General features: G+C 34.6%; 2 protein-coding genes and 1 long non-coding RNA gene across 5 annotated transcripts; 1 reads left to right on the top strand and 2 right to left on the bottom strand.

The window, feature by feature from the left end:
* Window positions 1–3,461: 3,461 nt before the first annotated feature.
* LOC128292933 (uncharacterized) lies at window positions 3,462–4,058 on the bottom strand. The gene is made up of 2 exons (XR_008282922.1): window positions 3,986–4,058; window positions 3,462–3,683 (listed from the first exon to the last, which is right to left on the bottom strand). It is a non-coding gene; the product is annotated as an uncharacterized LOC128292933 (long non-coding RNA).
* Window positions 4,059–10,442: 6,384 nt separating this feature from the next.
* Window positions 10,443–15,760, top strand: LOC108473751 (uncharacterized). Of its 2 annotated transcripts, XM_017775488.2 has the most exons (6): window positions 10,443–11,979; window positions 12,063–12,240; window positions 12,316–12,706; window positions 12,801–14,067; window positions 14,153–14,299; window positions 14,398–15,760. In XM_017775488.2, the coding sequence occupies exons 3-6, from the start codon at window positions 12,653–12,655 to the stop codon at window positions 14,913–14,915; spliced, it is 1,986 nt and encodes a 661-aa protein (XP_017630977.1). In that variant the 5' UTR covers window positions 10,443–11,979; window positions 12,063–12,240; window positions 12,316–12,652; the 3' UTR covers window positions 14,916–15,760. The 2 variants fall into 2 exon arrangements, with proteins under 2 accessions (XP_017630977.1, XP_017630976.1); XM_017775487.2 differs by lacking the exon at window positions 12,063–12,240.
* Window positions 15,367–21,055, bottom strand: LOC108470375 (probable pectin methyltransferase QUA2). 2 transcript variants are annotated; one of them, XM_017771649.2, is made up of 9 exons: window positions 20,769–21,055; window positions 19,427–20,145; window positions 19,176–19,308; window positions 18,578–18,818; window positions 17,875–18,100; window positions 17,561–17,736; window positions 17,157–17,460; window positions 16,537–16,675; window positions 15,367–15,945 (listed from the first exon to the last, which is right to left on the bottom strand). In XM_017771649.2, the coding sequence occupies exons 2-9, from the start codon at window positions 20,134–20,136 to the stop codon at window positions 15,784–15,786; spliced, it is 2,091 nt and encodes a 696-aa protein (XP_017627138.1). In that variant the 5' UTR covers window positions 20,137–20,145; window positions 20,769–21,055; the 3' UTR covers window positions 15,367–15,783. The 2 variants fall into 2 exon arrangements, with proteins under 2 accessions (XP_017627138.1, XP_017627139.1); XM_017771650.2 differs by lacking the exon at window positions 20,769–21,055 and adding an exon at window positions 20,338–20,745.
* Between the last annotated feature and the right edge of the window lie 2,812 nt (window positions 21,056–23,867).

Below are 23,867 nucleotides of genomic sequence, written 5' to 3'. Positions count from 1 at the left end.
ACATCGTAACTCAGACCTAACGATTGGTTGGGTATTGGGGTATTACACTAATAACCAAGCTAATAGTTAAATTGATCAGGCCCATATCCCAATTTCATCAGTTCATCCGGTTCGATCAAATAAATTATTACAAAATTCATAAAAATAAAAAATATTTAAATAATTGAGAAAATTGATTTAACCAGTTTGTATCAGTTCGCATGTCAATCAGTTTAACCACTATTTTTAGATTAGTTCCTCGACTAGTTCCTAGTTTGACCAACCGGTTAGGTCTCATTCTGAAAACACTAATTTTGATAGATGAAATATAGCGCCCTGAAATTTATGTGTTTGTTTTTGTGCATGTGTAACACACAAATATCTGTCTGCTTCAGTGGTTAAATGTTTTGGGTGTAGTTAAGAGGTCCCAAGTTTAAGCATTGGCTTAGGCAAAATCCTTGTTTTTATATGAATAAATCTCTATCCCTGGTCAGTAGGTTTATAAGGAAAAATGTGTAAAAATATAACAAAATGGGTTTGCTGGTCTGGTGGCTAAGTTGGGTGTTAAGTTATTAGAGGTTTGGAGTTCAAATCTTTGTGCGAGCAAGGGAATTGTTTTTGTTGGAGGTCGTGAGAGTGTTTGAGTAAAATTGGATTTTGAGTAGTGAAGTTTGAGTGGGCAAGTGGGGGATTAGGGAATTATCGGGATTTTATTTTATTTTCCATTATCGAAATTTCTCTCTCTTTCCAAAAGACTCCACCGTTTTCTCTTCTTTTACTGCCGAAAATTCTATTATTTTCCCCTGTTTTTCTGTTTTTGTCTTCCCTTTTTAATCGTTTCTGTTGTTCTTTAATTGGTTGCACGTTTGGTAAGATAAAGGTACGTTTTTGTGTTTTAATTAATTAATTGATAGGTTACTAAGGATTCGTTTGGTGATTAGGGGCTGGTTATCGTTCATCGACATTCTAAGGGCGTGGAATTTTTGCTAATCAATTAAAGGTACTAGCTTATCACTCGAAAGCTAGTTACCTTGTTTTGGGATTAGATGAATTCAGTTTCTAAGCGATTAATCGAATATAAATTTATAAATATTTAGGTTCATGAGTACTCGGAGTTCAGATTAGCTTCTAACAATTCCAGGTGTGTACCCGAAAACACAGAAAACGAGAATCGGTGAAAGCTGAAAAATGAATATGTCGACGCCACATGGGCGTATGGTCATCTGTGTGGTAGGCCGTGTGACGGTGCATGGGCGTGTGATCGACAAACCATGTCGTGTGCACATGACACGGCCATGTGATGGCCGGATGAAGCCGTGTGCGACACGCGAGCTCTACCAATTGGGCTATATGGGCCACATGAGCGTGTGGGCCCATACAGGTAAACCATACGGGCGTGTGAAATTTTGGACCAGGCCGTGTGATCTACACAGCCAAGGTCAATTTGGGTCTTGTGGGCCACAAGGGTGTGTGAGCCCATTTTCTGAAATGATCTGTAAGGTTACACGGGTCACCCAAGTCTACTGTAGACATAACGTAGGGTCAATAAGCGCTATTTAGACTCCTCATTGAGTATTCTGACTGTCTGATTTCTGTATCGAGCATGAACTGCGATAATCAAACTGAATGTATGATTTGATAAATTGCATATTAGCATGTTATTTTTGTATGTTGCATTGCATCGGGGTGGGATGATGTTATTTGGAGGAAGTATTCTGAAAGGCTCTAAAGTCTGATATCTGGCAGCTCAGCTGCAATTATCCGATTATGTGCTGCATTTCGGTACAGCATGGTGTGTAGGGATGGGTGGGTCGATTTTATCCCCACATGGTGTGTAGGGTTGGACAGAGATAGTGTGTAGAGGCTGGTGGGTAGGATTCTGATATTCTGTCTGCATTCTGTGTCTGACATGAGCTAAGGCCCTAAGTTATATCTGATTTTGTATCTGATGGGCTAAGGCCCTAACCGATTTTGTAAAGGGCTCCGGCCCCAAACTGTTTATGTATGACACCTGACGTGTATTCTGTATGTGTGATTTCTTTGGGGATTACACACTGAGTTTATGAAAACTCACCATTTTCTGTTTAATTTGTGTAGGTAATCCCCAGTAATAGACAGATTGGAGCAGCGGGGGGCTCGGCGATGACCACCACGATTTCATACTATATTAATGCAGTTTTTCTTAGGTATTTGTTTCCTCTTTTAATTTGGGTTTTACTTTGTAATTTTTGGGACTTTGGACTATCTGGCTTTAACTCGGTTTTATATTGTTGATGTTTTATTTTTGACAAGCATGATCAAAACTCTGCTTTCACTAAAAATAAATGGTTTTTCTTATAAACTAAGGTTTTCGGAGTTAATTACGGATTTCCCTAAAATAGTTTGTTTTCAAAGCTTCCGCTAAAAAGAGATACGTTTTGATCATGACAAAGATTAAGTAACTAGAACGATTTTTACTCGTCAAGTACGATTTCAAAAGCACTATCATGTGACATCACCAAATTCGGCCATAACGTCCAGGCCGGGTTTCGGTGTTACATGAAATAAATTTTTCGACTTTGTCCAGTCGAGCAAGCAAGTGGTGAAGCTTGAAAACATAATTAATTGCCAACATCTTGACCTTGAGAAGGCAAGATTCTAGCATTGTTGGTATTGTTAGACATTATAAAGGAATTAAAAAAGATCATTTTTAAGGTTATTTGATGTGACAGTTCATTATTTGATTGAATTTTTTTACGGATATAATAATTTCGTTTAAAATGAATACCAAAAGAATAGTTTATGTAACGACCCGATAGTCACAGGTATCAGAAAGTGTATTTTCGGGTCTCCGTTTTCGTAAAACAGATTCGTAAATATTTATTAAAAATATTTATGGAGTTAGTTGTTTAGTTAATTGAGTTTTGGCTAAGTGAATTAGCTTGAATTAAGTAATAATTAAGTAAAAGGAATAAATTGAATAAAGGGTGAAAGTTTAATTATTAATTAAAGAAAAGTAAAGGGATTAAACGAGAAAATAAACCATATGTAACACTTGTATGGTAATAAGTAAATACAAGTGTACAAATACTATACATATGCATAAAATATTAATATATGAATACTTAATATTTAAGTATATAATATAAAAATTTATTATTACAATAATAATTAAATAATAAATAAATAATAAATAAATAAAATAAACAAAAGAAAAGAAAGAACAAGCTGAAAACGAAATAGGGAGGAAAAGAAAGGAAAAAAAGAAAAGAAAAAAAAGAAATGAGAAACTAGGGTTTTAAGATTCAAAGTTTAATTGGTAAACCAATTTAGTTCTTTTTCTTATAATTTTTATGTTTTTGAAATCCTAGTTGTAACAGGCCCATTTTGTCCGGACCCATAATAAACCAGAAAGCAAAAAAAAAAATTAAAAAATAAAACCAATGCCCATTTACAAAACTCCGAGCCCATAAAAGAACTCAAATAAAACAAAGAATAAAAAATCAATATAATAAAAGTCCATTAGCTTAGGACCCAATTAACCTAAATAATATCCGACCCAAATATTAAATCTAAATTCTAGCCCAAATAAATTAACACCCTAGTAGGCCCAATCCCGAAATTAGTCCAAACTGCCCAGACGGGTGAAGACTCTGGAATCCCAGGACACCAAACCACTTGCATCACAGCCTTACCATCAGTGGTCTTCTTCCGTACATTCGAACCTGCAAGAAGAAATGGATTAACAGAATATGCAGCAATTTACAGCAAAGCAATTTGATTTTTTGGATTTATTTTATTATCATTTTTAGGCTGTAAAAAGCCACTGAATGTACCTTGTATTTTTACGCATATTGAAATACGAAAACTCAATACAAAGAATCAGCAAAAAAATCAAAAGGTGATTTCAGGTTTTTTTTTTTCTCTTCCCTCGTCTTTAATATTTTTGTTTCTTTTTGCATCTATTTTGTTTCGTAGAATAATCTTGTTTTTTTTTTTTTAAAAAAGGGAAATGAAAGAGTTTTACCTAGATTCATCCACGAGATCCTTATTTCCTTAGTCGAAATTAGAGTTTGAAATGGGAATTTCCGAGTGAAAGCAGGCCTTAAGTTTAGACTTTGATGGAAATAAGGAGCGTCTCTGCATCATCCAGCAATTTTAATGGTGAACTGATGGTTGAATTGCCGGATTGGATGGAAGAGGGCTGCTGCGCTGAAACCCTAGTAATTGGGTATTCAGTTAGTGGCTTGAAGAAATGGCCAATTTCCATTCAATGGCTTTTAATTTTGAAACAAAATGAAACGGTGGCGTTTAAGGGCAGGAAGATCCGCACGTTGACCCATTCCCCACCCGGATCCGCGCCTCTACGCTTCAAGGGGGAAATTTGCGCGGCTAATCCCTCCTTTTTGCGCTGCATTTCAGTTGACCCCTATTGGCATCCCCAAAAGTTTGTATGCTATTTCATTTTAGTCCGCACCTAGGTGCTGCGTTTTGGGGTTTGGAATATTTCCAATTTTAGTCCCTAAGCATTCGTGCGTGTTTTGCATCGATCCTTATTTCAATTCCATTAGTTTATTTTATTTATAAACTATCCCTTTCATTTTAAATTTATTTTTATTAAGTTTCCCATTTATATAATCCATTGTTTTAAGGATATTCACTTAATTTTTTTAAATACTTTAATAATTTTTACTTTGTTTAAAAGAATCATTGCTTTGAAGTTTTACATTATATTATTTTAACATTATGTAAAATATTTTGTTTATATATTTTTATATACTTGTGTACATATAATATTTTAGTTGAGCTTTCCATTTGGAAATACTTATAATTTAAAATCAATCTATGTATATTTATTAATCTATTTTAATTATTTTGCTCTATTTTCATCTGTATAATTATTTTGAAGTTATTTTAACATTTTTGTATAATATCTCATCTAAATTTTTTGTGTATATTTGTACATATATTATTTTAATGGCTAAATTGTTGTTTTAAAATTCATTTTTGTGCTTATAAAATTATTGTTTTGAAATTCTTCTTTATATCATATTATTTTAATGTCTCATTTTAAACACCTTTATACATATTTGTACATATATAACAAAATTAATTTAATCCTGTATATATTTCCACTTTATTTTTACAAACAATTATTTCTAAATTTATTTACATATGTATATAATTTGTAAATCTATTATGTTCTTAAAATTATATTTCATTATATATTTTACTATCTTTGCATATTTTATACATAATTTAAATTCTCCTTTATTGTATGTAAATTGTCAATTTTAAACTAATATTCTTTAACACTTAGTATATTATTCGATTTAAAAATATTCATTCTATAACATATATTTTAATAATTACGTATATATCTCTAGTTTGTTCTTGCAAATAGTTTTAAATCTATCAATTCATTAATTCATATATTGTATAAATTATGGGTTCATTAGTTAAATCTTTGTTTTAAAATTATCTCACCACATTGACTTCTAATTTTCATTTTGTTTTGAACATGTTTGGTTGATTGTTTTATATTGTGCCATATTTATTGTTGTTGTATATTATTCATCGTTTTATTTGTTATATTAATTGATTTCCATCCATGCTTAAAAATTTGATCACATTTTACTTAGAATAGTTGTATTTAATTGTTGGATTTATTAATTACAGTTTATTGCATTTTATGTGTGCATATTATTTCATGTTTATTAATCCTTTGTCATACAAATGTTTCTTTGTAATCCATTAAGTGTTCCATCGTATTTTAAAACAAATAAATGTGTTTTGAGTTAATTTCCGATTTTCTTTATTCAAAGATTCTAAAATAAGGCAATATTCAATATTTGGAAATTCGGGAAATCGTGCCTTATTGTGCTGGGTATGATTTTTCGTCGGACTAAATATCTGGATATCCTTTTATAATTTTTGGCGTACGAGCTTTTGAAAGTAAAAAATCAATCGTATTTTTTAAGGTATAAAGGATCGTGTCCAATTGTGCTGGATATGATGCTGCATACCTTTGAAACGAGAGAATTTTGACGATCAACTTGAACCACTTAAGTGTTTTAATAAGAATCATGTTTCAAAACTTCTTCTTCTTTTTTTTTTTAAAATCTAGACATAAGGATAACACTTAATTAATCTAGTACCAGTTTTTGGGCGTATTGAGGGTGTTAACCCTTCCTCATACGTAATCTACTCCCGAACCCATTTTTAAGTTTACGCGGACCAAAATGGATCTAAATGGAACAAAATGTTTTATTAAGTGATCCAATCACACTAAACAAAAAGATTGGTGGTGACTCCACATTTTGGTTTTAAAAGCCATCCCTGTTTTTCCAAAAATAAAAATGGTTTCGACACTAGTGTTAAACACTACTTAATTTATGTTGAAATTTTAGGAATTAGTGGATTTTAGTGTTGTTCACCTTGGATAATTTAAGTATTGGGGTTAAATTGATAGAATTTTAGGTTAGAAATTAAAAAGGATTGAATTGTAAAATAAATTATAAGTTTTGAGTAATAGGGACTAAATTGAAAAAATTTAAAATTTAAGGATTTAAGTGAAATTAGATAGTTGAAATTAGTATAAAGTGGAAATTGAATGAAAATATGGAATTAGTTTGGAGAAATAAAGTTAGTCTCGATTTAGGGACTAAATTGGAATTTAGGAAAAAGTTGAATATAAATTGAAATATTCAATGTGAAATTGTGTAGTATTGATGATTTTTAATTGTTTAATTTCCGTAGCTAACGTTGTGCCGGAAACTTTGGCTAAGAAAGGAAAAGAAAAATTCAACGAAAAATAGCTCAGAAATTACGGTTTGTATGTCTATAATCCAAATTTAATTTCTAATTGTTGTATTTTGATTTAAATGTTTATGATAAGTAAATAAGGTAAGTGCTAGCATTTTTGATATTGAATTGAATGTATATGAAATTGTGATTTATGTGATAATTGAGTATTGAATAATTGTGGTATTTTAAAAGTGAATTGAAACCCTATTAACTGTATCAGGCTGAGTCGGATATAGATGGCATGCCATAGGATTGGAAGAGTTCAGGAATACTTCGACTTTGAGTAAATGAGGGACTGGGTCTCAAATCATTACTTCGGATAAATTCGATGAGGTATTGGTTACCAACTTACTTCGGCAGGGCCGATGAGACACTGGGTGTTAACCTATTACTGCGAATTATCCGATGAGGCACTGGGTGCCAAATTGATGTGTTTTGGTTGGATCCGTGTATCCGTCCAAGTCCGAGTCATGTTAATAGGGGTTATTGAAATAAACAGTATTATGATTGATATTGAATAGTGAAATGAATTATGGCTAAAGACACATGAAACGAGTATTTGTGAATTGAATATGAATGATCAATATTATGGTTCAAGTAATATGTGTTGATATTGTGAAAAGCTATTTGGGATAGCAATTGATGAGAATTGAATGTATTATGAATAAATTGATCAAATGATTGATTATTATTAATGTAGGTTTAAATGTGAATATTAAATTACTCTACTTTTAAGCATTCGAATTATAGAAATACTACTGAGTTCATACTCAGTGTACGGTTTGTTTTTTATTCTCAGGTTAGGTGTTAAAGTTGATCATTGATTCGACATCTACAACAATCCCGAACTCAAAACGTGGTGACGTATGTTTCTTTTTGGTAATGGCATGTACCTAGGATGTCTAAGTGTATATCATTTTGTGGAATGGTTGTAAATGATTTTCTAAGTTGATTGGTAGATTATATGTGTTGTGATGATATTATGATGTGGTATGTTAAGTTAAGGTATATATGGATATGATATAAGCAAGTTGGGATTGAAATTTGGCATGATTTTGAATTGGCTTGGACGGTGTCTTATCGAAATGCTTTGATAAAATATTGGGGTATCTTTGAGGATACATTTGATTAGGCAACTAGGTTGGTAGTTTTGACATGATTTAGATGTACTTGGTTGTGTTTTGGATTGGTTGAATGATTGGTTATGAATTACTTGATGTCTAAGATTGCAGGGAATGGTAAACTTGATGTTTAAGGTTCATATTGAGTCCACATGGCCAGACACACAGGCGTGTGACTGGACCGTGTGAGACACACGGGCTTGTGACTGGACCGTGTGAGACACACGGGTAACACATGAGCATGTGATTTGGCCGTGTGTCCCCTGTAACTTTAAAATTTCAAAAACAGAATGCTCAGGTAATTTTACACGGGCAGAGACACAGACATGTGTCTCAGTCGTTTGAGACACACTGCCTAGCACATAGACGTGTGGCTGGCTGTGCGACCTACGTTAGAGAGTTACACGGGATAGAACATGGCCTGAGGCACGAAAATGTTCATGGTTACTTAGGCGTATCCCTTGACCACACGGGTGTGTATGCCCTGCATCTAGGAAATTTTTTGAAATTTCATAAAAGAATATCTTAGAGTACTCGATTTAGTCCCGATTTGTTTCTAACACGTATTTTGGGTCTCGAGGGCTTAAAAGAGGGACAATATAACTAAGTAATGATGTAATTGGTAAATGATTATAAAATATTTGTATTTGATTTGGAAAGTTCGGTAATGCTCCGTAACCTTATTTCGGCGACGAATAAGGGTTAGGGGGTGTTACAATTTAGGTACCATTTGCAACCAAAAAAAAGTTTAGGTACCAACTTGGGAAAAAATATACTTTATGTTTTAATTTGTGGGTCAAGCCTTTTCTAAAATAGACTTAATGATTTGACTCATGAAGTTACCAACTTGGGAAAAAATAGCTAGGTATCACTTGTGACCAAAAAAAAGTTTAGTACCAAGATAAGAAGAAAGGTATAGCTTAGGTTCCAATTTGTGGGTTAAGCCTCAAAGATATCTAAGTCTTTAACTAGACAATCTAATCTCCTTAAATTCAGAGATTTTATTTTTTGTTTCGATTTAAATTGATCCAATCTGTAAGATATGTTTCTTCATATGAATCGATCTTCATAGATGGGTCAATTGTTGGAAAAATCGGTTTAGAAAACAATATTTTTAGACACAATAGAAGTCATGGAGTCATTCTATTCTAATGCCATGATTGATCTTTCCCTTAATATATATCGTTATGAAAGTTACTTTACTAAGTGCTCGTACAATGACATTGTCGTAAATGTGTTAGGATATCTTTAATCTATTTACAATAAAATCAGTTATCCCAATATAATTTTATTTTATTTCATTATTTTCTTTAGCTAAACATATGATACCAAACCACTTTATCCACTAAAATGACTTAACACGTGGTACCTTGGGACAATGGGCAATATATATATATAACTCGTGGCATGAGGGAAGGGGCAAGAAATCCGCACTCCTCATTCTCCTACCTTTGCTACAACGCCACCTTCTCTTCTCAGGCCACTGTACTAGACTGCTTCTGTCCTGTTATAAACATTGTGAACCACTTGTTTTCACTACCTAGTCCCCTATGTATCAATATCTTCAAAATGAAAGATCGACCAAATAAATCGAATCAACTGAAAATTATTTCAACTTCATTTGATTTGGTTTAACCAATATGTTGTATACCCTTAAAATTTGAACACAGCTGACGAAGAAGAGATCCTTTGGATCGAAGGAAAAAGACGTGCAGCCTGCGACGAACCCATATGCAGACTTTTGTCATCCAACTAGTTTCAGCTCAGTGCTTTCTATGAAAATATAGAAGCCATTAGCTCACCTATATGTAATTATGGTCTACCATCTTTAATGGCCGTTGTCTGTTATTCTCCCGTTAAGGTTTAGGAGTGTCAAGGTTGAGAGGGAACAGACAGAAGTGCAATGAATGCAGATGGATAACATAAAAGAGAGCAATAATAAATTAGAGACTGTCATTCATTTCGTTTTTCCATGCATGAGTTAAGACCCAAAAAGACATGCACTTTCGGTTAAAAATAGAAACCTATGGCTACACCAAGTTGCCAATGTTGATTGAAAGCAAAAGAAGGATATTTAAATGGGATAAACCTGAATCCAAAACAGGCTCTTTTTAACTCAAATATTAACTAAATCAGTTATTTTGGGCTCATCATTAGCCAACGGATGATTCAGAGTCAAAGAGAAGCTAAGTTCCGTCTGATGGTGTTAATATATATTACCGTGTCGGAAAGAAAGAGAGATTGTAGCTTGACCCTAAATGTCAAATTTAGGTAGTGTCTATAGATCAAATGCAATGCAATCAAGTGTAAAAGCGACAAAAAAGGGGAAAACAAAACAGCAATAAAATCCAATTCGTTTTCCCAGATTTATATTTTCTCTGCCTCCTTTTGGCACACTATTCATGGCCCTTGATGTTCCCAAGAGCTATATATTATTAGTTATTACCCAATATATATTTTAGACCAAAACAGGCTTGAAATTTTAAAAATGTTCCAAATAGGAACAGTGCCATATTCTATTTAGGAAATAATAAGAGGTTGGTTTTCAGTCCACGACATGGATACAGGGGAACAACTTCAAAAACAAAAACCCATTATTTTTCATGTCATAATCAAAATCATAATTCAACTTTAAAAAACCTTCAATCCAGTACCATTTGAGAGGAAATATTTTGCATGCGCTGTTGCATCATAAATAGGTCGGCAAAAACACTGTATTTATACTCGTAATTCGTATGTACTTGAACTCGATTTTCATTTCTTCTTTTTCCCGGAAAATCTGGGAGATGTGTAGATATAATTATGAACAGTAGAGGATATGAGATTGTTGATGCAATTATATGTAGGGAAGTAGCTAAGAAGCAAATCAATATCATAGCACGTGGACGTCATAGTCATGTAATAAAGAAAAGTCACTTTTTTTCCTGCATGACCATGGCATGGCTGGTGTCCGTCCTGATCATTGTGTTGTTTCAGATGAGAAATAATTTTTAAGGGTCCATTTGTTTGGTAAAAAACTGATTTTTTATTTTGATTAAGGAATAAGAAGAATGATGATGATTGATTGAGTTGAGGGAGGGAGGGAGCGCGTGGTAAGGATAAATGCTAATTGAATTATTGATCTTCCTTTATGCTGATTTCGTGGTTCACAAAATTTGCGTAATTTAAGCAATAATATCTAAAAGAGAATATGGAAAAGAATCAGATCAAAACAAAAAATAAAATTAAAATGAAGGTTAGACGTCAGAAGCAAGATAAAGACAGGAAGATAAAAGAGGACGTTTACAGTTGGGATGAAATTGCACGGCAATGCAATTTGGCTGTCTTCATATGCCTGTCTGCAATGGAATGATTTATGATGAAGGCAAGCTGGAAAATGGGCCGTACTCTGATAAGTGCAGTCTACGGTAGCATTGTCGGTTCATCAACTTTTTTTCTATTTCATTGCCACTAAAACTGAATAACAAGCACCCAATAAAACTATCGATTTTTAGATCACATGCAACACCCAATTAACTTGCAGACGTGACGAAAGACATCTGTCTGAGCAGGAGAAATCTAGGAAAGCTTGTAAAGTCAAAAGCACCGATGACCGAACCAAAGGCAGGAGAGTTCCATGAAACTCTTGGATCCTATGTACTTTCCAAATCACTCTTTAACTCACAAAGACATTTTCTACTTTCCAAAAAAAAAAAAAATACGGACCCTTTTTTTCCACATGACAAAAATTTGATAATAAATCTCTTTCATTTTAGCCCAAATTAGTCTCCCTGATTCTTCCAATCACTCAAATTAAATATGATCCATACACTGGTTTTGCTAAAAAATAATTAATAGGTAGGTTGAGAATTGAGATTCCATTCCATAACCATTACACCGTGTTTCATGCGCGTATGTTATTTTACTATATTACTTTACAACCAGCCATCTCTCGCTATTTCCAGTCTCTTCTTCCCATATTTTAGCACCTCTCTACCTTTCTTCTCAAATAATCTGCTTTTTCATTTATCCAAAGCTTCGAAACCATTTCCTTGCTTTTTGCTCAACAAAGGCGTTCCAAGGATAACAATCTGGTGGAGATTAGCTTCAATAGGTTAGTTTTTCTTTTTTTCCAACTTTCTGCTTTGTTTTTTCTTCTTTAACTAATCTGTGCCAGAAACTTCACTTGCATTCCAGATCCCATGTTTTAAGTTACGAATCTGAGAGTGTTGTAATCCATTTGATGTCATCCTTAAAAGGTTATGGGGTTATGTAATACTTCAATGTGGAGTTGGGAGACGTCTTGAGCGAGATTCTTTTATTAATGGGGTTATGTAATAACAAGGCAAACTGACACAGATATTTGCTCAAATAGGTGTGAAAAATTAACTCTACCTTAAAGGAGCTTTGGAGTCTTCTTAACCACTTGGTTGCTTTTCTTCTTAAACAGGATAGATTTAAAAGTAGCTTCTGGAAAGAAGCTGGGTCTTCAACTCTGGCCGACAATCTAGTGACACCTTCTCGAGCCGGAGAAGGCGTTGGCCCTTTCATTTCTGGTGGTCATTCGCCTTCAGATTCTACACGCTCCTTGGTTTGGTGCCTTCCTGTTGATTATGGCTAACGTTTAAACCACAAACTCAAGTTCCATTGTTAATTAGAATCGGTTAGAGATGTGAGGTTATTAGATAGTTTACGTTCAAGAGGCGGAAGAGCGAAAATAAAACGGTGCACTCATTGCATATATACATTTAGGCTTCTCTTAGATTTTGACCCAGGTCCTTCATAAAATGGCCAAATTCAATTGTTTCTCTTTGTTGACCTCGAGGAAAAAGAAAGATAAGGTAAGAATGGGATTTAAAAGTCTAACATAAGACTTCAATTTTGTGCATGTAATGATTTCCTGCTTCATCTGGCTTGAATCTGTTTCACTTGTAGGGGGCTGGTGAGCAAAAGAATGGTAGAACCCTCCAAATTAAGCTCCAACAGCAACCGGTGAAGCCCTTAGAGAGCGATGAATTGAAATCGACAACTTTTAGTGTCCCAGCACCTGTTGGGTTTAAGGAGGATTGCAATGTCAAGGTGATCAGGCATGGGAGCCCTGTTGGATGTGAAGCAGTAGAGAAAGCATATGAAGGGGAAGATGAGCATGAAGAGAATGCATCAATCAAGAGAGAATTCTCTGACTTTGATCTCCAAGTCCATGTGGTCAACTCAAGTGAAGAATTTGATTTTGGAACCAAAAGGGTTGCTTCTTCAGATTCATTTGAAACTGAAGCCAAGGAAGAGGTTGAAAAGGCTGTTGATAAGTTCCAAAGTGGACATGTTAGTGATCCTGGGATGAGGAGGGCTGAGTTCTGGGCTTCACCTATGCTTAAGCGCTCGTGTTCTGATTTGGAGAGGAGGAATGTGCTAAGAGAGGTAGCTGATCATTTCCCTCCATCTCAGTCATTTGAAGACTTGCAGGACTTATCTGCAGGACTTAATCTCGTTAGCCCTGCTTCTGTGATGACTCGCTGCAGTGCCGACCGAGTGATGTTGAAAAAACATTCTTCGAGTCAAGTTCTACCTTCCAGAAGCAGAAAGTTATGGTGGAAGTTCTTCCTCTGGAGCCATCGGAACTCTCACAACTGGACGACCAAACCGCAACCTGCTCCTATCACTGCTACTTTGAACCAGCAAGGTGGGTATTCTTCAGACACAATTGATCTACATCAAGCAATGAAACCGAGCAAGATGGAATCACCGGGATCGTTTACGGGAGAGTCCTTGAACAAAGGCTTCACTGGCAACTGCGATGACAACCGGAGCTGGAAAGGTTTTCATAATGGAGTTTCTGGTTTATGGACCCAGAACCAATGGGTTGCATTCCCTGCTCCATCATCATCGTTCTCAAGAGTCGATGAATGGGTGAGAGATCTCGAAACCGAAATTGTGCAGCCTGCTGATGATGTGAATGATGAAGAGGGCATCACATTTCCACCTTCTCCAGACACTGGTAAATCACCAGCAAGAAACACTGCCTACTTCACTCGCCGTTCGGATATCAATCTTTCTGAGGAGATTTTACATGCCAATAGTGTCATTCAGACTCTCAATTCTTCCTCAACCGTTGCTCACATATCAGGAATAGGTTTGAAAGCTATTCCAATCATCTCAGGTTTCACCAGCCTTCGGTCTGTCAACTTGTCGAACAACTTTATAAGTAAGCTCTTGAAAAGAAGTTGATGATATAACTAATTTGCAGTTTGCACTCTGATATATGACTATGATTCTTGCTTTCTCGGCAGCCCATATTACTCCTGGATCACTGCCAAAGGGCGTTCACATACTCAACTTGTCAAGAAACAAGATCAGCACCATCGAAGGACTCAGGGAGTTAACTCGATTGCGAGTTGTTGACCTTAGTTATAACCGCATTGCTCGAATTGGACATGGTAGGTAACTAGTTCGTGAATCCGTCACCTAGAAACATTCTCCTTAGACAACTTGCATGTAGTTCTAAAAGTGCATTGTGTTTCATTAATGATGCCAGGGTTGTCAAACTGCATACTGATCAAAGAACTGTACCTTGCTGGGAACAAGATAAGTGATGTTGAAGGGCTACATAGGTTCTTGAAGTTGACAGTATTGGACCTGAGCTTCAACAAGATAACGACAACAAGGGCATTGGGTCAGCTTGTCGCCAACTACAACTCATTGCAAGCATTGAATCTGTTGGGAAATCCAGTTCAGAGCAACATTAGTGATGACCAGCTGCGAAAGGCAGTTTGTAGCTTGCTCCCTAAGCTTACGTACCTGAACAAGCAACCCATTAAACCACAAAGGGCAAGGGAAGTGCTCACTGATAGTGTTGCCAAAGCTGCTCTAGGGAGTGGCAGTTGGAGCTCCAGAAGAAAAGCATCAAAAAGAACAAGCCAAGGTGCTTCAACATCCGCCAGTGTGCATAGGGGCAGTGTGGGATTGGGGCATAAGAACAAGAACAAGTCGAAGAGCCGAAGTCGCTATCACTCATCTGCGAAATCACCTGCACTGGCTTCTTCATCCCGTTAAGATATTTTACCAGTAATTTGCCTGGACAATTCATGGGCACTTTTTTCTTTATTTCCTTGTTTTTGCTTTGTGAGTGAACCTAAAGACTGCTTGCTTCACAGACAAATCAACCCCCGGGGTTTCTTTTTGTATTTTTGGTAATTTGATTTGTGTTCGTGTGGTATAATCAAGTGTTAGTGCATGAAGTTTGTTTTTAAGGATTGCATAAACAAACCCTTTTTATCGTTCCAAATTTTTATATCTTGTTTACATAATCTCAGACAAAACAAATTTAACTCGCCCTGAAACTAATCCTTGATCATGATCCAGATTAAAGTCTTGGTTTCACAGTTTGGTTTGCTTACAAAATTCAGTAGAAAATTCAACTGATAATTCAAATCAAATCCAAAGGAAAACGATTCACTTGAGTTCTCAATTCAATTCAGATCAATAACACCATCCACCATATTGGTTTCGAAGAAGAACATAACATGAATTATAAATTTTCATCATAAATGCACTTACAGGCAATTCTTTCTTTCTTTTCTTTTTCATTCTCTCTGCAATTCATTCTCTTCTCTTTTCTCTATGCTGCACAGCTAGAAGCTTAATCTGTAACCTTTTTTGCACAACCTTAAATCATGTATTTTGTATAGTAATAATGAAACAAAGAACATGAAAACTTTAAACCTAAGCTATACGTTTTTCCCTTGCAATGGCGCCTCCTTTTCGATTAATTACAAAACCCTATCTATGCCTTGCGGCTTTCATTTTTGTTTTTCATCGACTATCTTTGCTGCTTTCTTCTTTCTTTCTGTTCAAAATGCACAAAATGAATTTGAATACCAAGACTTGAAAAATTTTGGGGCTTCTTCTCCAGATATTGTTCTTAGCTTGTTGCTTGTCTCTTAAAGAATGGTTTCTGACAGATTAGGAGTCTCTCATCACTGTTGCTTTCGATTTCTACGACTCTGGCATCCCACTTCAACTGCACAGTTAGAGCTCTAGCTGATTCGATAAGAGGAGCCTTATCATGAATTATTACCCAACCCTGCATCCACCATTGAATCATTAAAACATTGCAGTAAACATTGGTAGCGTTAGAAAGGTCTACTAACAGTTGATAGAATTTAACATATGCATAGATGTTTGCATAGTATGAAAGTGTGAGTCATGTCTCTAAGCCATGATAGAGAAGCAATATGAGACTGCTGAATGAGTACGACTTAAACAAATACTATTTTGAGTGGTATCCATGGAAGAAGTGATCCTCCGGTGATTGGATCTCTTAATTTCAAAGGCCAACCAGCTAAGCGATCATTGTCGCATATACAAATGTTCATACAGACATTCAAATCTACAAGAGAAAGTAACATCAAACCCCAAAAATATAGCTACAAAAGTTCTCAAATCAACATTAGTTACGGAGAAAAACCAAATGAATAAGTGCTTGCTTCTTTTTTTCTTGAGTGTTTACTAAAATTATCAGTTAGAATGACGAGAAAAAGGGGTTTGGCATGAAATAATAACACATTAAGAATTGAACTTAAATCCACTGATCAAGAACAGAGAAACAGAAGGCAACCACAAAAGGAACTAAAATATGGCCTGATTTAAATAATTGATAGCTTTGGTTTAGTACCTCTGGACGAAGCAACCTGTCTATTTCTGTGAAAAGATCAAGCATGGTGCACCTGCGATATTGACTAGTCTCAAGGGATAGAAGTCCATCAGCATGCACCATATCATAAGTTCTAGGATATGTTGGAAATGCTTCACACCTGAATATGATGCAGATGGATCATAAGACAATATAACATAAAACAGAAAAGGAAAGATAAAAGTGGCTAGGAGAAGTACCATCGCAAGAATATCCCATCATTAAAATTAGAAACATGGTTAATCAACTGTGAACCTAATCAACTAATATGCTGTACTAACTTCAAACTTGAGTTACAATAAACACAGCAAACATTAAATAGAAAGATAAGTCTAGCAGAGTTTCCTTCAGTTCAACTCTTAATATTGTTGCATGATGCATACATTTTAAATATACGAATGCTTTCTTCATTCACTGCATTTGATTTTATTTTACTCTTAGAGAGAAAAGCTTATACTAAAGTATATCAAGTTGCTGAAAATCATTCTTTGGCCCCATAGAAATTACTATAAGACTGCTCATATTTTAGATTCATATAAAGAACATACTGAAACAACACTGCAACAAAGAAAAAAAAAAATATAGCTAGAGGAGAGAATCACCAATTGTGTGATACACCGATATATCCCCTGTCAAGAACCAGGGGAAGGTAGTTGGGTCCAGTTGTTGGGACTACGTTCATGACCCAGACAGACTTCCCTGCTTCCAGTAATGCAGCATTAAAACCACCATAGCGAGCATTCATGTCTAGCACATTCCTGAACGTGTTATAAGGTGGAGAAGGATCCTCGTCACCAGGTCTCTTTGGATGATCTGAGAATATTAGGGGGGACAGAAGGGACCAATAATTACGAACAGCTGTTTTGTAGTTTGCAGTATCTACAACAAGTTCTTCCGAGTGTAGACCTGGTAAAACAGATAAATCAGAGTGGCAGTCAGAAATTTCTGTCATCAATGCTTGATGGAATTTACTTCTAATACAACCTTGAAAAGAGCATCAAATTACCGTATAGTTCTAGTTCATTCTTGTTCAAATTAGACCTGAAAGGCCATGTTGCCCTCTCCTCAATAGGAACCCATCGGCGGCTATTTGTTCCACCTATACAGTTTTGAAGAGGCCGATAATATGGAGATTCAGCATCTTGTCCTTTGCTACAAATAGGAGGACAAGAACCAGGCTTCCTGGATACATACATTACAATAACACGATCAGGACAACCTACTGCTCTCAAGTAATAAAGATTTCCAAGATTCACATAGTCAAAATACATAAATGTTTGAAGAAATTTTATGTAAATAGAATTTAAAAAATTGCCTTACCGGGAGCTGTAGCAACTCTTCGTATTGGTCTTCTTCCAAACAACAGTTTCATCTTGTTGTGATATCAACTCCCAGCAGAGATTTTCTGCAAAATCATGAACAAAATTCCACCTTTTCTGCTTCTCTTTGTCCCGAAGAAAAGTATGAACGTTGGTAAGAGGTGAAGTCCACACAAAGTATCCACCCGGTTTCAGAACTCTATCAGCTTCAATCAAGAAAATACCATCTGCGGCACAACATTTTGGCATAAAACTTTTATTACAACAAAATAATAATAATTAAAGAAGTCACACAATTTGGCATAAAATACCATCTGTGGCACACATTTTGCCAACAGATGATAACACATTCAAATTAGGAAAAATAAGAGCTGCTGAAGTGAGGCAAATTTTCAGAACTTTAAGCAATAATAAAGGAAGTTGACCATGGAATTTGTGTATTCTGTTAAATTATCCTTCGGTTGGCAGGAGTTAACTGCCAAAAAACCAATAAAACATTCATAAAGGACCTTTTATATACAGAATATTCAACAGAACTTTTTTCTGTCATACAATAATGATTCTAGCCCTATTTCTATTCCTAACACAAAATGACTCTCTCAACATAAGAAATTATAACAAACCAGGGTAGCGGGAGGGGGGAGAGGGATGAAAAGATGTGGAAAGAGGCAGCAAATTCTACACCACCAAAGTTTAAACTATACCTTTTTTATCCCAGTCAACACCGCAACGTGCACAATGCAGCATATCAAATGAAAGAGATGGATATGGTAACTGTTTCGAATTAAAAGAACCAATCATTGCAGGAAGGCCCCTTTCGAGAGTGAGTTGAACTTGGCTGCCTGAGGACTCATAGTTTGCAATACACATCGTTAAGAGCTGTTTGGAAAAAAGATGAGCTCCAAAGCTACCATAACCACATCCTATATCCAAGATGGTTCGTACCTGCAACAGTAGCGCTAAATTCAGATCAGGTAGGGGGAGTAGAAACATTTTAACTGTTATTGGAAATGCAAAAGAAAGTAAATAGAATTATGGCACTCCAGATCATGGTAGCTATTAAGAAGGCTTTAAGCTAATTCAGGCTTTAAATTCCAAGAAGTGCAATGAGCAACCAAAAGGTATCATTAACAGTTTACTGTCAAGTAAGAGATAATAAAGCAATAAAAAATGCAGGCCAACCTTGAAGCTAAACAGAAATAACCTTATTAATATTAGAATAAAATAGACAAGGGAAAAAAATCATAAAGAATTCAACAGTAGGAGCTCAACATGTATGTTCCAAGGTAAAATTTCGCTTACCCCTGCTTGTATGAAGTTAGATTCATTTCTCAGTCCAATCATTTCAGCAATCTGATGAGAATAATCTTCCACACCATCAAACATAAGTGATGCTGAACGGAAAGAAATCTGATCTTCCTCCAGCATCATCATCCTGCAATGGCACAAGGCAAGGAGCTGAAGAAACACTTAAATAGGTAAGGAGGGAAGGGGAGGGTGGATGAAGGCAATTAGATAACAAAGTTTGGTTGACAAGAGAAACAACCACTCACCTCTTCGTTAAACTGCCAGAGGAAAATACCTCTTGACCAGTAATTTTAACATTAGCAACCCAGATGACGTCTTTCCCAGTTGGCCACCTAAGAGGAATTTTATAGTTCACAGGTGGAAGAACTAAACAACTTTTCCTTGACCCATGCCCACATAGTCGGTCATACTCATTACCATCAGAATAACCCAAAGCAACATTCTCAGAAACATTAAAGCAAGGAATATAGTTCTCAGACTCCTCAGAACAGAATTCTATTTCTTTCAACCGTGAAGGACCAAGAGAAAGTTCCCCTATATCCCACAAATCAGAAACAAGCTGCTCTTGAAGTCGCCTATAACCACGAAATATATGACCCCTAGATGATGTTGAAATGGAGATGGTCCACCAAAATGATCCAGTAAGAGCAAGAATCACGATCACAACTAAACTTAACTTCAAAAACAGCATTGTTAACCTATGCCGGCTTCTTGGAGTCCCACCACGGAAGGGATCGGATGTAAAACCATTCTCAGTGACACCATATTTGGGTGGAGAATTATCTTGAAAAAATAACCGAAAAGGAGACCTGAGGGACAAAAAGCTCTGACTAGAAGAATGATTTCTATCCGACTCTTCCTTCTCTGTTTTATCTTTCACTTCGGCATCCCAAAAGTCATTGCTATTGCCTGAGACCCGTATACCAGATACACCTCGATGCAGAGGCCGGGGCATTTTACTAACCTGAAATTTCAACAGTAAAGTTTGAAGAAATAACACAATGAAGTTAAAGTTGAAACCAAAAAAGGAAGGAAAAAAAATCCCACACAAATCACTCTCTGAACCTAGCTAGCCCAGTAATAAGGACAAGCATGAAATGGTTTTTAACTTAACCAAAGACTTACTGCTCTTAAATAAGATCAAAATTAGACTTACCAATTTTAAGATACTAAATCCATAAACCCTGCTGAAAGTGAAACTCTTAGAGCACCTATCAAATTTTAAACTTCTAAAGGAAGAAGAAGAAGAAAGGCGTTTTGGATGATTCTAAGACTGAAACTAGAAAAGGAAGAAAATAAAGGAAAGTAAGTAGATAAATTTCCATACAAAAATCTATGAGTGAGTGCCGCCACCCGAAAGTAATAAATATAGTAAGCTCATTTCCATTCAAAATCACGTCCTTTTCATTATAATTAACTGATATTTGCTATCCAATACTAAAATCTAACGAAAACCCAGGTTAAAAAATGAGCAAAACCCATGTTGGCTCAAATATTTGAAAATCGGAGCTCATATCAAATCAGACAAATTTAAACTGTTAGAAAACACGAACAAGGAAATACAACACAAAAAAAAAAAAAAGGTACCTTGTTGGTGGGAGCAGAGCTAGAAATGGAAGGAAAAAAAAAGCAGAAAACCAGCCTCAAAATCAGCGTAATTTCATCAAATGGAGATACTAAGAAGAAATTTTCCTTTTGTTTAATCTACAGAAAAAAATTACTGTTTTCTTTATCGCGATTTTGCGAGCTCCCTTTAATACTGTAAGAAATGTAAGCGATTTTTCGCAAGGAACCAATCAAGACAGAGCTCGTGAAAAGCTGAGAAAAAAAACTACTCTCCTTTTATATAATCGCAGTAATCATTGAAATAGACAATGGAGAAAAAAGAATTTCAAATTGAAATTGTTTTAAAAAAAAAAAAAGCTCGTAAAAGATTTTAATTTAATTTAAAATTTAAAAGTAATTAAATGACAATCGAGATAAATATTTTAAATTGATAGGTTTTACGAAGGTTCCATTATATAAATTAATTGAATTATCAGAAAATTTTGCCCCGATTATTTAGCAGTAAATTTGTTTCACCGGTGGACTTTAAATCTTTAGTGGCAAATTAATCACCATAGAATAGTACTTCAATAACAAAAAAGAGTTCAACTAAGATTCCCCTATTTTCTTTGAAAACAAAATCTAGAATCAACTTTCTTTAAATCTAACCTATTTGTACACATTTTTATTGATTTATTGTTACTATTTACACAAAAAATTACCTACGATGTCAAATTTAGGGTTAAATTTTAAATAGTTATAAAAATGAAACAAATAGAAAAAATTGAATTTATATTTATTCTTTTATTTATTTATGAAAATATTTGTTTTAATCAAATCATGTATAAGTTTTAAAATTTTAAATAAAATTTAAAAGCTTTTGAGAATATATTTTTCTATTTGCGAGAGAAATAAAAGATATATTAATTTTTCAAAACATTTAAAATTAAAATGATAAGAAGATAAAAAAATAGAATTTTTGAACTAAGTGTATGTATTTATAAGATAATTCATTATTTAATAAATCATTATCTTCTTATCTCAACTTTAAAAAATTAAAATTTCAGTTTTTTATTCTGGTAAGTATTTATTAAAAGGTGTCAATTTTTATTTATGATTATAAATTGGACTTCAATTTATTATGATTATGCTTGTAGTTAGCATAATTAAGGTGTAGATTTGGGATCCAAAGCTGTATAAAACCGACAGTAGAGCAACGAATTAAGACATTAATTTTGTTTAATAGAACATAAATATAATATTTGACTCGTGCCGGAAACGCTAGACGTACGGTGACAAATCTTGCCTCCTAAATTTATTTATTTATTTTCGTTAATAATGAATTTTAATTTTTAATTGACAAATATGATAAAAATTCTTAAGCTCGAGAGTGGCTCCACTCCTTAATTAACTGTCACCGCGTGGAAAGCGGAATGAAATAAATTCAACTCCATCCTGGATTTATTTTTTGGCATAATGATTTTATAAATTAATTATTTTCGAGTATTTATATTTTAATCAAAACTATACAAAATATTTAACTGAATATCGGAATAAATAGGCTTTTTAATAGTTAATGTACTTTAATTATAGTCATCTGCACACATAGGGTACTGTGTGGGGTTAATAGATGCATTGGATCAAGACCAATTTCAAAATAAAATACAGAAATAAAGGTATTTAAATTTATTTTAGTAATGTGAAACTTTGGAGTTTGGAGAATTTTTAGTTGCAATAAGAAAACAGTAATTACCACTCACATGCAAACACACACTAGATTTTGAGGAATTAAAAAACTATAACAATAAAAATGGACCACCCTGAGAAAAAAGGTCGGAGAACAAACTGTAGGGCCCGCTCAGCCGCGTTCCTCTGTCGGTGACATAAAATAATGACGTGTCAGTTATGGAGGCGCTGGTTACGGTTACATGCGATGCCGAAGATCTCAGCTATTATATTTTCTTTACGTACAGAGATTTGTGCGCTGTTTGTTTTTGTGTTGTCATTGAGGTAATGACGTAAACACGGGAGTGACTCGCACCATTCCATTTATCAAATTATACAGTCTTGGTTGAGGTGGAAATTTTGGATTATAGATTATTTTTCGTAAGTAACAACAAATAACAAAACATTACACTTTTATTAAATAAAATATAAATACTTTTGATATTCATTCTATTCTACCCAACATACTTCTAAAGTAGATCTTCCTCCAACCTTTGACTTCCAGGTACATACATACATGCACCAACCGTAAAAGATATTTTTAAGGATAATATTACATTAATTCCCACTTAATAAAAGGTCAAAACCATTTCCCATAAAAACGACGTCGGTGATCCCATTTTCACATTCAATCCCGACGCCATTGATTTCCTTTTCCGCATAATTACAGCCAAATGAGTTTGCTGGTCCATGCACATCTATTCTCTAAATGCCCAATACTTATACGGACACAAATTCAAAGCCTTTACACGTATAAAAGAATAAATATTCCTTTTCTTTTGCTTTTTGTGCGATTTTCTTTTAATTATTTATAATAATTGAGAATCATGAAAAATGAAGTTGACACGTTTTTAGGGACATATCGAATCATGTTGTGGGATCATTTATTGTGTTAATTAATAATTAATACAATAACAGTACTGTAGGAACCTTTTTTTGTTTTGCCTTTCCAGATTTAATTAATTGCTAAACTTCACTTGTACGAATGCATTGATGTTTCGTTTTACGTTGTTAAATACGCATCCTTCCACCTTGGTGCATTGTTAGACTTCAACTGGCCATGGAAGATGGGCTGTACCTCACCAGCCACGTGGTTTCGGCTCCTACATTGGAGCCTGCCTACCGATCCCATGTATGTTTTTACTCACTTCGACACTACACATAATGTACTTCTATTCTCAATAAGGAGATAAATTTTGTGGTTATTTTTGTGATTGAAATAGTTGTCACAAACTTTAGGTAAATTTTACAACAAAAGTATTGAGTTATCTATTTTTGAAAATATTTGGATGAGTTAAAGCTCAAAACATAAAGATCAATTGAATTGAAATTGAAGACTTAAAATTATTTTTTACGAATTAAATAATATTACTTACAGAATAAATAAAGTCACTTTCTATAGTTGAAGACTTTGAA

Source organism: Gossypium arboreum, chromosome 5 (assembly GCF_025698485.1).
Source record: "Gossypium arboreum isolate Shixiya-1 chromosome 5, ASM2569848v2, whole genome shotgun sequence".
Classification (NCBI taxonomy): Eukaryota; Viridiplantae; Streptophyta; class Magnoliopsida; order Malvales; family Malvaceae; genus Gossypium; species Gossypium arboreum.
This window is presented reverse-complemented; position numbering and strand designations above follow the sequence as displayed.

Bases quoted from the DNA above. Each gene is read 5' to 3' on its own strand.
- LOC108470375 (XM_017771649.2), bottom strand. From the start codon at position 20,136: ATGCCCCGGCCTCTGCATCGAGGTGTATCTGGTATACGGGTCTCAGGC. The intron at 17,737-17,874 runs GTAAGGCAATTT...GTATGTATCCAG, and splicing joins AAGAGTTGCTACAGCTCCCG to GAAGCCTGGTTCTTGTCCTC. The intron at 15,946-16,536 runs GTACTAAACCAA...TGGTGGATGCAG, and splicing joins ACAGGTTGCTTCGTCCAGAG to GGTTGGGTAATAATTCATGA.
- LOC108473751 (XM_017775487.2), top strand. From the start codon at position 12,653: ATGGCCAAATTCAATTGTTTCTCTTTGTTGACCTCGAGGAAAAAGAAA. The intron at 12,707-12,800 runs GTAAGAATGGGA...TTTCACTTGTAG, and splicing joins CGAGGAAAAAGAAAGATAAG to GGGGCTGGTGAGCAAAAGAA. The intron at 14,068-14,152 runs GTAAGCTCTTGA...CTTTCTCGGCAG, and splicing joins CTTGTCGAACAACTTTATAA to CCCATATTACTCCTGGATCA.